At 45.5% G+C, this 17,254-nt stretch overlaps 1 protein-coding gene across 3 annotated transcripts in view; it reads left to right on the plus strand.

The window, feature by feature from the left end:
- Window positions 1–771: 771 nt before the first annotated feature.
- The window catches only part of FSIP1 (fibrous sheath interacting protein 1), a 188,351-nt gene continuing 171,868 nt past the window's right edge, over window positions 772–17,254 (plus strand). The window contains exons 1-2 of one of the 3 annotated variants that reach the window (XM_073348818.1): window positions 772–905; window positions 9,396–9,527. In XM_073348818.1, the coding sequence (XP_073204919.1) occupies window positions 9,402–9,527 (126 nt within the window). In that variant the 5' untranslated portion in view covers window positions 772–905; window positions 9,396–9,401. Of the gene's footprint in view, window positions 906–1,599; window positions 1,687–9,395; window positions 9,528–14,970; window positions 15,866–17,254 lie in introns of those variants that run through there. The other 2 variants (XM_073348817.1, XM_073348819.1) reach the window with 2 other exon arrangements.

Here is a 17,254-nt window from a genome sequence, read left to right on the forward strand (position 1 = left end):
GGGGGTCTCGTGAGTTTCAATGGAGGTTTTCTAGCCAGTGAGAGAGGGTTTAGCTTCAGCCGGAAGTGGACAGTTGCCACTAGTGCAGCGGTTCTCAAACTGGGGGTCAGGACCCCCTCAGGGGGTCATGAGGTTATTACATGGGGGGGGGGGTCACGAGCTGTCAGCTTCCACCCCCAACCCTGCTTTACTGCCAGCATTTATAATGGTGTTAAATATACAAAAAAAGTGTATTCAACTTATAAGGGGGGGGGTGTCGCACTCAGAGGCTTGCTGTGTGACAGGGGTCACCAGTGCAAAAGGTTTGAGAACCACAGCGCTAGCGGCACCCGTTCTCTCCCGCCGGAAAGGCAGGGCAGTACTGCCGGTGCGGTGTTTACGCTGGGCCCCAGCTTGCCCCTATAGTCACAGTATTCGCGTATTTACAGAAGAGAGCTTTAATTTCAGTGACAGAACTTGCGCCGTTAGGGCTGAACCATGAGAAAAGGTGGCACCTGCCACGACGAGCCCCTTACAAAGGAAGCAGAGCGGAGCGGCCCCTCCTCTTCGCCACGAACGGGTGGGAGGGAGATGAATCTTCCCACAGCTAGGTGCATAGAGGCAGGGCCTGCTTCAGGTAGCGATTCCCCCCTCCTCCTTTCCCCGTGAATGGTACCGTCCACTTTCAGGTGACGGCAGGGAGTAAAGAGAGCTGGGTTACAGTTCTCGCGAGAAATAAACTAGGAAGTGAGACGTAGTTGTTGGTTGGCTTGGAAACGGCGTTCCCGGATGTACTGCGCACGGGAGCGCAGCGGGGCTGGGAAAGGGGCTCAGGTTGCCAGCCGGCAGAGGGAGGGTAGCGGAGCAGGGCTCGCGCGACCCCGCGCTGAGTCCATTGTTGCGGAGCCTGGCTGCGCTCCGTCTGGGTGAGTGTAGGGGCGGGGCTGCGCATGCTATGGGGCTCGTTAGCTGTGGGCGCTGGTCGGTTGCCCTCCATAGGGCTAGGAGCTGAGGGCCTGTTGGAGGGAGGGCAGGGGTGTTGGAACAGTTTTTATAGTGGGGGTTGCTGAGAGCCATTGAACCGAACTGACAGGTTTCAGAGTAGCAGCCGTGTTACTCTGTATCTGCAAAAAGAAAAGGAGTACTTGTGGCACCTGTGGATGCATCCGATGAAGTGAGCTGTAGCTTAGGAAAGCTTATGCTCAGATAAATTGGTTAGTCTCTAAGGTGCCACAAGCACTTTTTATTGAACCAAACTGTAAATCCTATATATGTTGGAAATCATGTCAAGCCAGGGAGTTCAGTAGCACCCCCAGCCTCCCTGTTATTGCACCTATGGGTGAGGGGAGCGGGGGGAGGGGGGCTCCTCCCAAGAGTCTCACCCTTGCTGCGTCCCCTGTAACGGGGCACCATGGGAAGACGAACTGGGAAATAGCTTGTATCAAAGGCAGCACGTCACCTAAAGCACTGCCTACAAATGGTACATTCTCCAGAGGGGAGCTAACCAGGGCCATACATCCCACTTGTTGCCCCAGGGCAGGCGCTCTGTGCTGCTGGGCTGGAGCAGTGTATTCTGCTGTCTGGGTTTGCACTGTTCCAAATGCACCCACGCACAACGTGGCAGAGCACTGAAGGGGGCCGTGTGGCCAGCGTCGCTTGGCAGCAGCACCTGCTACTAACTTTGAGGGAAGCATGCCTGCGGCCCAGGTATTTCATAGAATCATAGAATATCAGGGTTGGAAGGGACCCCAGAAGGTCATCTAGTCCAACCCTCTGCTCAAAGCAGGACCAATCCCCAATTAAATCATCCTAGCCAGGGCTTTGTCAAGCCTGACCTTAAAAACTTCTAAGGTAGGAGATTCTACCACCTCCCTAGGTAATGCATTCCAGTGTTTCACCACCCTCTTAGTGAAAAAGTTTTTCCTAATATCCAACCTAAACCTCCCCCCCTGCAACTTGAGACCATTACTCCTTGTCCTGTCCTCTTCTACCACTGAGAATAGTCTAGAACCATCCTCTCTGGAACCACCTCTCAGGTAGTTGAAAGCAGCTATCAAATCCCCCCTCATTCTTCTCTTCTGCAGACTAAACAATCCCAGTTCCCTCAGCCTCTCCTCATAACTCATGTGTTCCAGACCCCTAATCATTTTTGTTGCCCTTCGCTGGACTCTCTCCAGTTTATCCACATCCTTCTTGTAGTGTGGGGCCCAAAACTGGAGACAGTACTCCAGATGAGGCCTCGCCAATGTCGAATAGAGGGGGACGATCACGTCCCTCGATCTGCTCGCTATGCCCCTACTTATACATCCCAAAATGCCATTGGCCTTCTTGGCAACAAGGGCACACTGCTGACTCATATCCAGCTTCTCGTCCACTGTCACTCCTAGGTCCTTTTCTGCAGAACTGCTGCCTAGCCATTCGGTCCCTAGTCTGTAGCTGTGCATTGGGTTCTTCCGTCCTAAGTGCAGGACCCTGCACTTATCCTTATTGAACCTCATCAGAATTCTTTTGGCCCAATCCTCCAATTTGTCCAGGTCCCTCTGTATCCTATCCCTGCCCTCCAGCGTATCTACCACTCCTCCCAGTTTAGTATCATCCGCAAATTTGCTGAGAGTGCAATCCACACCATGCTCCAGATCATTTATGAAGATATTGAACAAAACCGGCCCCAGGACCGACCCCTGGGGCACTCCACTTGACACCGGCTGCCAACTAGACATGGAACCATTGATCACTACCCGTTGAGCCCGACAATCTAGCCAACTTTCTACCCACCTTATAGTGCATTCATCCAGCCCATACTTCTTTAACTTGCTGACAAGAATACTGTGGGAGACAGTGTCAAAAGCTTTGCTAAAGTCAAGAAACAATACATCCACTGCTTTCCCTTCATCCACAGAACCAGTAATCTCATCATAAAAGGCGATTAGATTAGTCAGGCATGACCTTCCCTTGGTGAATCCATGCTGACTGTTCCTGATCACTTTCCTCTCATGTAAGTGCTTCAGGATTGATTCCTTGAGGACCTGCTCCATGATTTTTCTGTGGACTGAGGTGAGGCTGACTGGCCTGTAGTTCCCAGGATCCTCCTCCTTCCCTTTTTTAAAGATTTGTATCCGGCTGTCTTAAGGAAGAGACTTCCTGGGTGTAAGTTATTCCCTGTTCATGATGGAATAACCAGTACAAGAAGCACTTCAGCTATGTGATGGGCAGTGTCTGACTACATCTGTTGCCTTTGGCTGTGTTGTAGCTGTGTTGGTCCTGGATGTGAGAGTGACCAGCTTGGTCAGATAATATCTTTTATTGGACCAGCTTCTGGTGGTGAAAGAGACATGCTTCTGAGCTACATGAAGCTCTTCTTTAGGTCTGGGGAAGGTAATCTTTTTAAAAATCATTTTTAAAAAGATATCTTTCCCACACCTGAAGAAGAGCACCTTTTAGCTCAAGAGCTGGTCTCTTTCATCACCAGAAGCTAGTCTAATAAAAGATATTGCCACATTTGCATTTTCTCTTACATCTGTTATTAGCATATCTTTCAGGAACCCAAAGAAATGTCTAAAATAGACTCAGATACCTTGTGTCATGTGGATTTACGATCTCACTTTGGATTAATGGCTTGCACCTAGCCATATAGGGAATTTCAGTCCTATTCTTTCCATGCTTCTTGAAAAGAAACAATTATGAATTGATTGAAAACTTTTGCAAAAGTATCTATGAAGTTTAGTTTTAAAAGTTTTCATTGTTTTATTGGGGCTTTTTCTCCATTTGTTTCTTTTCTTTTCTTCATTAATGAATGCTCTTTCTTCTTCTTTTTTTTTTTGCCAAATCCCACTCTTTTTTTTCCATTTGATAACTGAAAAAGGGAGGAAAGAAACTGAAAAATATAAGACACAATTTTTGTTTTAGTGAAAAAACAATTTCTGATGGCCCAAAATGCTCATTTCTTGACTAAGTTTGAGAATTTTTGACCACCTCTGAAAACTAGCTATTAAGAGAACTTGAAAAATATATTTAATTTTTTTAAACTATTTTAGGAAAATATATCTGAAAGAACACAACAGGAGGCAATTATATATGTAAGAAGTTGCAGAAGTTTATGACATGTACTTCTCACCTTTCTGTCTCCCACTACTTCAGTGTTAAATTTGACTTTTCTCTTTTTTCCTATGTCCATTCTCTTGCTAAGTCCTATAATTTCTTACTCTTTAATCAGAGTTTCTTCTATTTGATATCCCCATTGATTAAACTCCTTGTTTTTGCAATAATCATGTCTCGTGTGGATTCACTTTCCATATGTTTTGCAAGACTCATCATTTATCTCAGGCATTTGGGAAGGATGGTGTCTGAAGGTTTGGGAAGGTTTATCTGGGCTTGGAGTGTGTGCCATTGCTCATACTCCATAAATAAATAAAATTAACCCGCCATGTACCTACATAATTATATGAAATGTTTTAATATGAATGTAAATTTAAAGTGTTGAAGCCGAAATACAGGATGGGGAACCTATTGATTGAATGATTTAAAGCTTTGCAAATCAGAATAAATAAGTACTGTAACTTTCTCCTTTCTGACAGGTTTCAGAGTAACAGCCGTGTTAGTCTGTATTCGCAAAAAGAAAAGGAGTACTTGTGGCACCTTAGAGACTAACCAATTTATTAGAGCATAAGCTTTCGTGAGCTACAACTCACTTCATTGGATGCATACTGTGGAAACTGTAGATCTTTTTATATTTTTTATATTTTATACTTTTAAGATCTTTTTATATACACACAAAGCATAAAAAAATACCTCCTCCCACCCCACTCTCCTGCTGGTAATAGCTTATCTAAAGTGATCCCTCTCCTTACAATGTGTATGATAATCAAGGTGGGCCATTTCCAGCACAAATCCAGGGTTTAACAAGAACGTCTGGAGGCGGGGGGTAGGAAAAAACAAGGGGAAATAGGTTACCTTGCATAATGACTTAGCCACTCCCAGTCTCTATTCAAGCCTAAGTTAATTGTATCCAATTTGCAAATGAATTCCAATTCAACAGTTTCTCGCTGGAGTCTGGATTTGAAGTTTTTTTGTTGTAATATAGTAACTTTCATGTCTGTAATCGCGTGACCAGGGAGATTGAAGTGTTCTCCGGCTGGTTTATGAATGTTATAATTCTTGACATCTGATTTGTGTCCATTTATTCTTTTACGTAGAGACTGTCCAGTTTGACCAATGTACATGGCAGAGGAGCATTGCTGGCACATGATGGCATATATCACATTGGTGGATGTGCAGGTGAACGAGCCTCTGAAAGTGTGGCTGAGGTTATTAGGCCCTGTGATGGTGTCCCCTGAATAGATATGTGGGCACAGTTGGTAATGGGCTTTGTTGCCAGGATAGATTCCTGGGTTAGTGGTTCTGTTGTGCGGTATGTGGTTGCTACTGAGTATTTGCTTCAGGTTGGGGGGCTGTCTGTAGGCAAGGACTGGCCTGTCTCCCAAGATTTGTGAGAGTGTTGGGTCATCCTTCAGGATAGGTTGTAGATCCTTAATAATGCATTGGAGGGGTTTTAGTTGGGGGCTGAAGGTGACGGCTGGTGGCGTTCTGTTATTTTCCTTTGTTAGGCCTATCCTGTAGTAGGTGACTTCTGGATACTCTTCTGGCTCTGTCAATCTGTTTCTTCACTTCCGCAGGTGGGTATTGTAGTTGTAAGAATGCTTGATAGAGATCTTGTAGGTGTTTGTCTCTGTCTGAGGGGTTGGAGCAAATGCGGTTGTATCGCAGAGCTTGGCTGTAGACGATGGATCGTGTGGTGTGGTCAGGGTGAAAGCTGGAGGCATGTAGGTAGGAATAGCGGTCAGTAGGTTTCCGGTATAGGGTGGTGTTTATGTGACCATCGTTTATTAGCACTGTAGTGTCCAGGAAGTGGATCTCTTGTGTGAACTGGACCAGGCTGAGGTTGATGGTGGGATGCAAATTGTTGAAATCATGATGGAATTCCTCAAGGGCTTCTTTTCCATGGGTCCAGATGATGGAGATGTCATCAATATAGCGCAGGTAGAGTAGCGGCGTTAGGGGATGAGAGCTGAGGAAGCGTTGTTCTAAGTCAGCCATAAAAATGTTAACATACTGTGGGGTCATGCGGGTACCCATAGCAGTGCCGCTGATCTGAAGGTATACATTGTCCCCAAATGTAAAATAGTTATGGGTAAGGACAAAGTCACAAAGTTGAGCCACCAGGTTAGCCGTGACATTATTGAGGATAGTGTTCTTGACGGCTTGTAGTCCATCTTTGTGTGGAATGTTGGTGTAGAGGGCTTCTACCTCCATAGTGGCCAGGATGGTGTTATTAGGAAGATCACCGATGGATTGTAGTTTCCTCAGGAAGTCAGTGCTGTCTCGAAGGTAGCTGGGAGTGCTGGTGGCGTAGGGCCTGAGGAGGGAGTCTACATAGCCAGACAATCCCGCTGTCAGGGTGCCAATGCCTGAGATGATGGGGCACCCAGGATTTCCAGGTTTATGGATCTTGGGTAGTAGATAGAATATCCCAGGTCGGGGCTCCAGGGGTGTGTCTGTGCGGATTTGATCTTGTGCTTTTTCAGGGAGTTTCTTGAGCAAATGCTGTAGTTTCTTTTGGTAACTCTCAGTGGGATCAGAGGGTAATGGCTTGTGGAAAGTGGTGTTGGAGAGCTGCCGAACAGCCTCTTGTTCATATTCCGACCTATTCATGATGACAACAGCACCTCCGTTGTCAGCCTTTTTACAAATCTTGGGAGACAGGCCAGTTCTTGCTTACAGACAGCCCCACAGCCTGAAGCAAATACTCACCAGCAACCACATACCGCACAAGAGAACCACTAACCCAGGAACCTATCCTTGCAACAAAGCCCGTTGTCAACTGTGCCCACATATCTATTCAGGGGACACCATCACAGGGCCTAATAACATCAGCCACACTATCAGAGGCTCGTTCACCTGCACATCCACCAATGTGATATATGCCATCATGTGCCAGCAATCATAGAATCATAGAATATCAGGGTTGGAAGGGACCTCAGGAGGTCATCTAGTCCAACCCCCTGCTCAAAAGCAAGACAAATCCCTAATTAAATCATCCCAGCCAGGGCTTTGTCAAGCCTGACCTTAAAAACTTCTAAGGAAGGAGATTCCACCACCTCCCTAGACAACGCATTCCAGTGTTTCACAACCCTCCTAGTGAAAAAGTTTTTCCTAATATCCAACCTAAACCTCCCCCCCTGCAACTTGAGACCATTACTCCTTGTCCTGTCCTCTTCTACCACTGAGAATAGTCTAGAACCATCCTCTCTGGAACCACCTCTCAGGTAGTTGAAAGCAGCTATCAAATCCCCCCTCATTCTTCTCTTCTGCAGACTAAACAATCCCAGTTCCCTCAGCCTCTCCTCATAACTCATGTGTTCCAGACCCCTAATCATTTTTGTTGCCCTTCGCTGGACTCTCTCCAGTTTATCCACATCCTTCTTGTAGTGTGGGGCCCAAAACTGGAGACAGTACTCCAGATGAGGCCTCGCCAATGTCGAATAGAGGGGGACGATCACGTCCCTCGATCTGCTCGCTATGCCCCTACTTATACATCCCAAAATGCCATTGGCCTTCTTGGCAACAAGGGCACACTGCTGACTCATATCCAGCTTCTCGTCCACTGTCACTCCTAGGTCCTTTTCTGCAGAACTGCTTCCCAGCCATTCGGTCCCTAGTCTGTAGCTGTGCATTGGGTTCTTCCATCCTAAGTGCAGGACCCTGCACTTATCCTTATTGAACCTCATCAGAATTCTTTTGGCCCAATCCTCCAATTTGTCCAGGTCCCTCTGTATCCTATCCCTGCCCTCCAGCGTATCTACCACTCCTCCCAGTTTAGTATCATCCGCAAATTTGCTGAGAGTGCAATCCACACCATCCTCCAGATCATTTATGAGGTTATTGAACAAAACCGGCCCCAGGACCGACCCCTGGGGCACTCCACTTGACACCGGCTGCCAACTAGACATGGAGCCATTGATCACTACCCGTTGAGCCCGACAATCTAGCCAACCTTCTACCCACCTTATAGTGCATTCATCCAGCCTGTACTTCTTTAACTTGCTGACAAGAATACTGTGGGAGACCGTGTCAAAAGCTTTGCTAAAGTCAAGAAACAATACGTCCACTGCTTTCCCTTCATCCACAGAACCAGTAATCTCATCATAGAAGGCGATTAGATTAGTCAGGCATGACCTTCCCTTGGTGAATCCATGCTGACTGTTCCTGATCACTTTCCTCTCATGTAAGTGCTTCAGGATTGATTCTTTGAGGACCTGCTCCATGATTTTTCCGGGGACTGAAGTGAGGCTGACTGGCCTGTAGTTCCCAGGATCTTCCTTCTTCCCTTTTTTAAAGATTGGCACTACATTAGCCTTTTTGCAGTCGTCCGGGACTTCCCCCGTTCGCCACGAGTTTTCAAAGATAATGGCCAATGGCTCTGCAATCACAGCCGCCAGTTCCTTTAGCACTCTCGGATGCAACTCGTCCGGCCCCATGGACTTGTGCACGTCCAGCTTTTCTAAATAGTCCCTAACCACCTCTTTCTCCACAGAGGGCTGGTCATCTATACCCCATGTTGTGATGCCCAGCGCAGCAGTCTGGGAGCTGACCTTGTTAGTGAAGACCGAGGCAAAAAAAGCAATGCCCCTCTGCCATGTACATTGGTCAAACTGGACAGTCTCTACGTAAAAGAATAAATGGACACAAATCAGATGTCAAGAATTATAACATTCATAAACCAGTCGGAGAACACTTCAATCTCTCTGGTCATGCGATTAGACATGAAAGTTGCTATATTACAACAAAAAAAACTTCAAATCCAGACTTCAGTGAGAAACTGTTGAATTGGAATTCGTTTGCAAATTGGATACAATTAACTTAGGCTTGAATAGAGACTGGGAGTGGCTAAGTCATTATGAAAGGTAACCTATTTCCCCTTGTTTTTTCCTACCCCCCCCCCCCAGACGTTCTTGTTAAACCCTGGATTTGTTCTGGAAATGGCCCAACTTGATTATCATACACATTGTAAGGAGAGGGATCACTTTAGATAAGCTATTACCAGCAGGAGAGTGGGGTGGGAGGAGGTATTTTTTCATGCTTTGTGTGTATATAAAAAGATCTTCTACACTTTCCACAGTATGCATCCGATGAAGTGAGCTGTAGCTCACGAAAGCTTATGCTCAAATAAATTGGTTAGTCTCTAAGGTGCCACAAGTACTCCTTTATTGTATACATTGTATATAAAGATTGTATAATTTGTTAGGGGTAGGACTTCTAGATTTGTTTAATTTGTTGCCTAAGCCTTATGGGGTTTTTTGTTTAATAAATAAGCTATTGATATGTGGTAGCATTTGTTGTTCTCTATTTGTCCATTTTAGATCACAATGGATATTACAAGGGGAAACTTGGATGAAATTTCAAGGCCTGCATCTAGCTCAAGAGCGCACCCTGTAAGCAGAGCTTTAAGTGCATCTTTGGAGGTTCTAACACCGGAGCCATGCTTGTCAAAGGTATGAGCTTTGGCAGGTCAGAACCTCTGTGTGTCTCATTTTTCCCTATCTATAAAATGAAAAGAATAAACCTTTGTAAAATATTTATAAAGTGCTTTATGGATTAAAATTGATGTGTAAATACTAGTGAGTATTATCATAGAAAGAAAGTCACTTAAAATGCAGTTCTAGTTTCAAGAGTGAGTGTGTGTACACAGGTCAGCTCTTTGTATGTATTTAGAGTGATATTTGCTTACTTTAAAGACTTACATACATCTGTACTACTTTTTCCCCTCTGTTAGCCTAGATCATATTCTGTTTTATGCACCACCAGTCAAATTGTTAACTAAATTCTTCCCTCAATTAAACCTTTGTTACCCCATTGATAACAGGAAGGTTTCACAGATATAACTTGGGACAGAGTTTATGATGGTTCGTGGGGTACCCAGAACTGTGAATCACCTTGTTAAAACCTCCCCCCCATCCCCCACCTCCAGTGTGAGGGAGACTTTCTTGTGCTTAATTGGATATTAGCTCTTTGACACCAGCAGCCTGTTAGCTGCCCAAACAAAGTCCTCTAGGCTACGTCAGCCCTTACTTTGCCTTGCAGATTATGAATAGGTGCACCCCAGTCCCTGAGCCCCTTTTCAGTGTTCCCCTGCAGTGTCCAGCCCCTTATCCGCTGAACACTCACAGAAATATCAGGTCTACTAGCCCCAGGGAACAGTGTACACACCTTCTTGAAAAAAAAACAAAAACAACAGGAGTACTTGTGGCACCTTAGAGACGAACAAATTTATTAGAGCGTAAGCTTTCATGGGCTACAGCCCACTTCATCGGATGCATTGAATGGAACATACAGTAAGAAGATATATATAAAATATACACATACATACAGAGAAGGTGGAATTTGCCATGCAAACTGTAAGAGACTAATTAATTAAGATGAGCTATCAGCAGGAGAAAAAAAAAGTTTGTAGTGATAATCAAGATGGCCCATTTAGACAGTTGACAAGAAGGTGTGAGGATACTTTACTTAGGGAAATAGATTCAATATGTGTAATGACCCAGCCACTCCCAGGCTTTATTCAAACCCAGGTTAATGGTATTTAGTTTGCATATTAATTCAAGCTCAGCAGTTTCTTGTTGGAGTCTGTTTCTGAAGCTTTTCTGTTGCAGAATTGCCACCCTTAAGTCTTTTACTGAGTGGCCAGAGAGGCTGAAGTGTTCTCCTACCGGTTTTTGAATGTTGTGACTCCTGTTGTCAGATTTGTGTCCATTTATTCTTTTGCGTAGAGACTGTCCGGTTTGGCCAATGTACATGGCAGAGGGGCATTGCTGGCACATGATGGCATATATCCCATTAGTAGATGTGCAGGTGAACGAGCCCCAGATGGCGTGGCTAAAGTGATTAGGTCCTATGTTGGTGTCACTTGAATAAATATGTGGACAGAGTTGGCATTGGGCTTTGTTGCAAGATTAGGTTCCTGGGTTAGTGTTTTTGTTGTGTGGTGTGTGGTTGCTGGAGAGTATTTGCTTCAGGTTGGGGGGCTATCTGTAAGCGAGGACTGACTGGTTTGTCTCCCAAGATCTGTGAGAGTGAGGAATCATTTTTCAGGATAGGTTGTAGATCTTTGATGATGCGCTGGAGAGGTTTTAGTTGGGAGCTGAAGGTGACAGCTCTTGAATGATTCAACTCAGGATCATCTCTTTGTATAGTATCACAGCACTCAGAGATATATTTTTAGTGAAAACCACGATACATTTATTATCAAAGATTTGAGATTCAGGTGATAGTGAGTAAAAATAATAGAAACAAAAGGAATGTATACAACAAAATCATAGCATGATTTCTAAAGACTAAACTTAATAGACTAACCTTCTATCTATAGAAGTTTATTTCACCCCAAATGTCCTTTGCAGCTGTCAAGGTTCCTCCCCCACTCTGAACTCTAGGGTACAGATGTGGGGACCTGCATGAAAAACCTCCTAAGCTTATCTTTACCAGCTTAGGTCAAAACTTCCCCAAGGTACAAAATATTACCCCCGTTATCCTTGGAATGGCCGCTACCACCACCAAACTAATACTGGTTACTGGGGAAGAGCTGTTTGGACGCGTCCTTCCCCCCAAAATACTTCCCAAAACCTTGCACCCCACTTCCTGGACAAGGTTTGGTAAAAAGCCTCACCAATTTGCCTAGGTGACTACAGACCCAGACCCTTGGATCTTAAGAACAATGAACAATCCTCCCAACACTTGCACCCCCCCCTTTCCTGGGAAATGTTGGATAAAAAGCCTCACCAATTTGCATAGGTGACCACAAACCCAAACCCTTGGATCTGAGAACAATGAAAAAGCATTCAGTGTTTTACAAGAAGACTTTTAATAAAAAATAGAAGTAAATAGAAATAAAGAAATCCCCCCTGTAAAATCGGGATGGTATATATCTTACAGGGTAATTAGATTCAAAAACATAGAGAACCCCTCTAGGCAAAACCTTAAGTTACAAAAAAGATACACAGACAGAAATAGTTATTCTATTCAGCACAATTCTTTTCTCAGCCATTTAAAGAAATCATAATCTAACACATACCTAGCTAGATTACTTACTAAAAATTCTAAGACTCCATTCCTGTTCTGTCCCCGGCCAAGACGACTACAGACAGACACACAAACCCTTTGTTTCTCTCCCTCCTCCCAGCTTTTGAAAGTATCTTGTCTCCTCATTGGTCATTTTGGTCAGGTGCCAGCGAGGTTACCTTTAGCTTCTTAACCCTTTACAGGTGAGAGGAGCTTTCCCCTGGCCAGGAGGGATTTCAAAGGGGTTTACCCTTCCCTTTATATTTATGACAGCAGCATTTCAGCCGAGGTTAGTTGTGATCCCGTTTTCCAGAATGTAATTGCACTGCCTGATTACTTCCTAAGTGCAGGATAAAGGGATGTCTTCCTTACCTTCTCCTTCTGTCCCCCGAAGTTCATAGCTTGTACCCTGAGTCAGGATAACCCGCAGTAGTTTATTCTCCTGTTGATTTCACATCCCTCCACCTGTTGACTTTGTATGGAAATGTGGCTTTCACTGTGTCGGCTTACAATGCTCAGTTTACATGCTGACAGAGAGAAGAATAAACATCTTTCCTCTGGCAAACAGAAAACTTGTTTGTCAGCTCTGCCTTGATACAGGCTGTCACACGGTCTGGAGTGGCTCATGACCGTGAGTGCCTACCTCAGGACAGAGTGTCAGAAACAGGGAAGACATTCCAAACTGATGGTATGTTCTATAATTAGATTTCACCAACCAAGTAACAAATGTGAACTCCTGGATCATTATAGCAGTCTTACTGTGAAGTCACAGACAGTCCCCTTATGCACTCCAGTCTATCTTGCTACCAAGGCAAGCTGGACTTAGTGATTAAGTGGTCACTCTCACCAAAAATCACACAATATTCAGGTTGCTTCCAGTCCCCAAGAGACCAGTCACTTACCTTAGATCAGTTGGTACCCTAATTCTTACACCAAAGACACTGCCTGTAGCCAATCCTGTCATAAACTATCTACAGGCTTATTATCTAGGAAAAAGACTTGAGTTATTTACAGGTTAAAGCAAGCTAATATGCGCACTAATGAGTTGCAGTTTAAAACCTAGGAGTGACAGAGTTGTAGTGATCTGTCCATTCAAAATGTCTTTCAGTGCAAACCCAAGGATAACCCTGGGGGTTCTCTTACTTCAGTTTAAATTTTCTGGCCCTGTGAGAGTTCAAACAGCAAAGAGATGAACAATTTTCCTGTGACCCTGTTTTATCTTTTACAGTTAGGCCTAAACGACAGAGTTAGGCTGATTTACGTCGACATAACTATGTTAGTGTCTACACTAAAATTTTGCTCCTGCTGATGTAACTTACCCGCTATGCCAACTTAACTCCACCTCCACAAGTGGCGTAAAGGTTAGATTGACATCGACTATTAGTGGCCTCCAGGAGGTGTCCCCCAATGTCCCACCTTGACCACTCTTGTCACCGTTTTGAACTCTGCTGCCCAGTGGCCAGGTACACAGGAAGCTGCCTCTCCTCTTTAAAGACGTGAGAATTTTTGAAATGGCATTTCATGTTTGCTCAGCTTGGAGAGCTCACATAGCAGTTCTCAAGCAAACCTGGCAACTTCCTAGCTGACCATGCCGGTTCCACACTGCAGATGCACTCCTGTCTGGAGTACACAAGAGGTGTTTGATCTCCTGAATCTGTGGGGAGAAGAGGCTGTGCAGACACAGCTCCAATCCCGCCAGCAGATCGCTCAGATCATGGCGGAGGAGGAGGGCTATAAGAGGGAGCAGCAGCAGTGCCGCATGAAAGCCAAGGAGATGCAGCTGGCAAACCAGAAGGCAAGGGAGGTTAATAATTGCTCTGGTGCGGAGTCATAGACCTGCTGCTTTTACACAGAGCTGCATACCATCCTCGGACAACACCCCTCTCCCCCCACAAAGAGTCCCATGGATAGTTAGGAAGTGTTACAGGCCTCCACTGTGAACAGCAAAGAACAAGAGGAATATCAGGAACAGGGGACTGACAAATCCAGCTGTGCAGCAAGCCAGGACATGTTTTTGAGTCCTGTGCAGTCCAGCCAGTCCTTACAGCCCAGGACAGGCGAGCATGATGCAGGGAAAGGAACCTTTGGTAAGTATGCAGTTTGCTTTGATATTGCAGGGATGGAACCCACAAAGTACCAAGACATACATGTTGATTTACTCTTTTCTACTTATGCTAGATGAGGTAGTGAAACAACCAATAGAGGTAGAGTTGCCATCTGCTTTTCATTCCCCTGTGGAGTTCAACAGAGGAAGCCCCATGGAACAGTTTGTTTATGTGCACCGGGATGTCCTATGAATCCTCCAGAGATCTCGAGGAAACTTTCCTGGAGGAAGTCTGCAGTTCTCTGCTGAAGGTTTCTGGGAGGGCTGCCTGATTTCTTCCACTGCAATAGGATGCTTTCCCATGCTACTCAGCGATTATGTCATCAGGCATCATTGCAGCACACAGCCTAGCAGTATATGGCCCCAGTCAGCAGCTGGATGCCTGCAGGAGCTGTTCCCTTTCAGCCTCCATTACCCTCAGGAGTGAGATATCAGCTAAAATCATGACTGCCTGTGGAAATTGGTGCCAGTATTCAGTACAGTTGCCCAATGTGCATGTACTCATGCCTGTGAGCTATGCCCCCTTATTTCCCTAACTCGTCCCTTTCCCCCAGGGCCATACTCACCATAGCTGGGACTGCCACCATGATCTATCAGTCCCAAAGAGAAGTGAGAATGGAGTGCTTGCAACTTGTGTGGATCAAGGGCAGTGAGTTCTGTATAGCAGGATTCCATTTATCTTGTGAATACAGTCACAATTGTACCTATGTGCATTGTATCTTTTGCAGCTGGAAATGTGGCCTTGAGGCTCTTTTCATCCACACCAGTGGAGTGGCTCAGCCAGATAGGGAGGAGAACGAAGAGGACATGGGATGACATGTTCCAAGAGATCCTGCAAGCCTCTGCTGCTTTGGATACTGAGCACTGGTCTTGGAGAATCACCCCCGCAGGCAGCATGACCAGGGATAGAGCGCAGAGGAGAAAGAAGTAGGAAATGGACAGGGAAGTGCAGCAGCAAACAGGCATGCTGCAGACTCTTGTTGACTTTCAGGTTCAACAGTACTATGCTCACCTTCCTCTGCAGCCCATAGAAAACCATATTCTGGGACCTCCCTACACACACACGCATTCCACGTAGCATCCGGGGCTGCTGCACTATCCCTACCACTCTACGCCGGGGGAGCGTACAGGCAGTCACAGCTGCACATGCACTGACCTGTGAAAAAGACAGTTGGCGTATGTGTTTCTGAAATGGAAATGACTGTTCTTTCCCCTTCAAATGTTCTTTTCCCTTTACTTATTACGTTTTATTTAGTTATAATGTGTCTGTTTGCATGGGCATGGTATAAAACTCTATTTATGGAAACGTAATTCATCTTTTAGTTCACAACATATGCTGGCTGGGGTGCTAGTAACAGGTGAATTTGTAATGTTATATTACTACACACACAGCACTCATTACAAGATTCATATGGGGTTGCAAAAGAGCAGTGCCAGGTAGAGCATACTACAGCAACACACATGGTTTTTCAAAGCCTCTCTGAGCCAAACAGCTTTGCGTAGAGCTGCTCTTATAGCCCTGGTACCTGGCACTGCTCAAAATCAGCAGATAGCTGTTCCATGTCTGCCCTCCACCCCAGCAGAAACTTTCCCCCCTTTGCTTCACAGATGTTATGCAGGACACAGCAGGCACCTATAACCAGTGGGATACTTTTGTCACTGAAGTCCAATCTCGTGAGTAGACCGTGCCAGCAACCTTTCAAATAAGCAAAGGCACATTCAACTGTCATTCTGTATCTGCTGAGCCTGTAGTTAAAGCGCTCCTTGCTGTAGTTGACGTGGCCAGTGTATGGCTTCATGAGCCATGGGGATAAGGGGTAGGCTGGGTCTCCCAGGGTCACTATTGGCATTTCAATATTCCCAGTGCTAATCCACCAGTCTGGAAAGAAATTCTCTGCTTGCAGCTTTCCGAACAGTCCTGTGTTTTTAAAGACGTGAGCGTCATGCATCTTCACTGACCAGCCCACATTGATGTCAATAAAGTGTCCCTGGTGATCCACCATTGCTGACATTACCATAGAAAAGTAGCTCTTTTTGTTGACGTGCTCTGTGGCAAGGTGGTCGGGTGTCAAAATAGGGATATGTGTGCCATCTATCACCCCACCACAGTTTGGGAACCCCATTGATGCAAAACCATCCACTATATCCTGCAAATTGCACAGAGTCAAGTCCTTCACAGCAGTACTCAATTAACGGCCCTGCACACTTGTATCACAACAGCCCCCATGGTGGATTTCTTAACTCCTAACTGATTTCCGACTGTTCAGTAGCAATCAGGTGTCACAAGTTTCCACAGAGTGGTCACCACTTCTCCACTTCAGTGCAGATCGCATTTTGGTGTTGCTGCACTGGAGGGCTGGGGTGAGCTCTGCACCCAGAATCAGGAATATGACCTTGCACATCTGAAAGTTCTGCAGCCGCTGCTTGTCATCCCAAACCTGCATGATAATATGATCCCATCAGTCAGTGCTAATTTCTTGGGCCTGGCACTGGCATGTCACTATCTGCATTTCCCCATGAATGCTTCCAACAATTTTGAATTGTTTCTATGTCCCACAGCAATCTAGCCTCCATGGACTCATCATGTTCCCCGTGGCTTCTCTGGTGACTCTGCAAATACTGCAGGATCAGGTGCCCCATGCTTGCAATGCTCATCACAATAGTGCAGGGCTGTGCAGGATCCATGCTTCTGACACAGATGACAGACAGCGAGCAGGGATGTGTGGGTTTGTGGGGATTTTGAAAAGAGGTGTGAAACATTATGGGATATAGATGAAATTATGGGATGGAGAATACTGCAATTCGGGATGTTGAAATCATGCTCCGAGTCACCCCTGCATGACTTTTTTGGCCACCATGAGGCATTGCAAAACCTCACGAAAATACCTTGTACTAGATGGTGGCTAGTTGCACAGTGTAATAGCTACCCATGGTGCACTGCTTTCTGCTGACACGAGGAGTGTAGTTTGAACACGCAAAAGCGATTTAATTACTGTGGCAGCTGTATGCCAATGTAACCTAGGTCCACACAATTTTGTAGTGTAGACATGCCCTTAGTCTTCC

Source organism: Lepidochelys kempii, chromosome 6 (genome assembly GCF_965140265.1).
Source record: "Lepidochelys kempii isolate rLepKem1 chromosome 6, rLepKem1.hap2, whole genome shotgun sequence".
NCBI classification, from domain to species: domain Eukaryota; kingdom Metazoa; phylum Chordata; order Testudines; family Cheloniidae; genus Lepidochelys; species Lepidochelys kempii.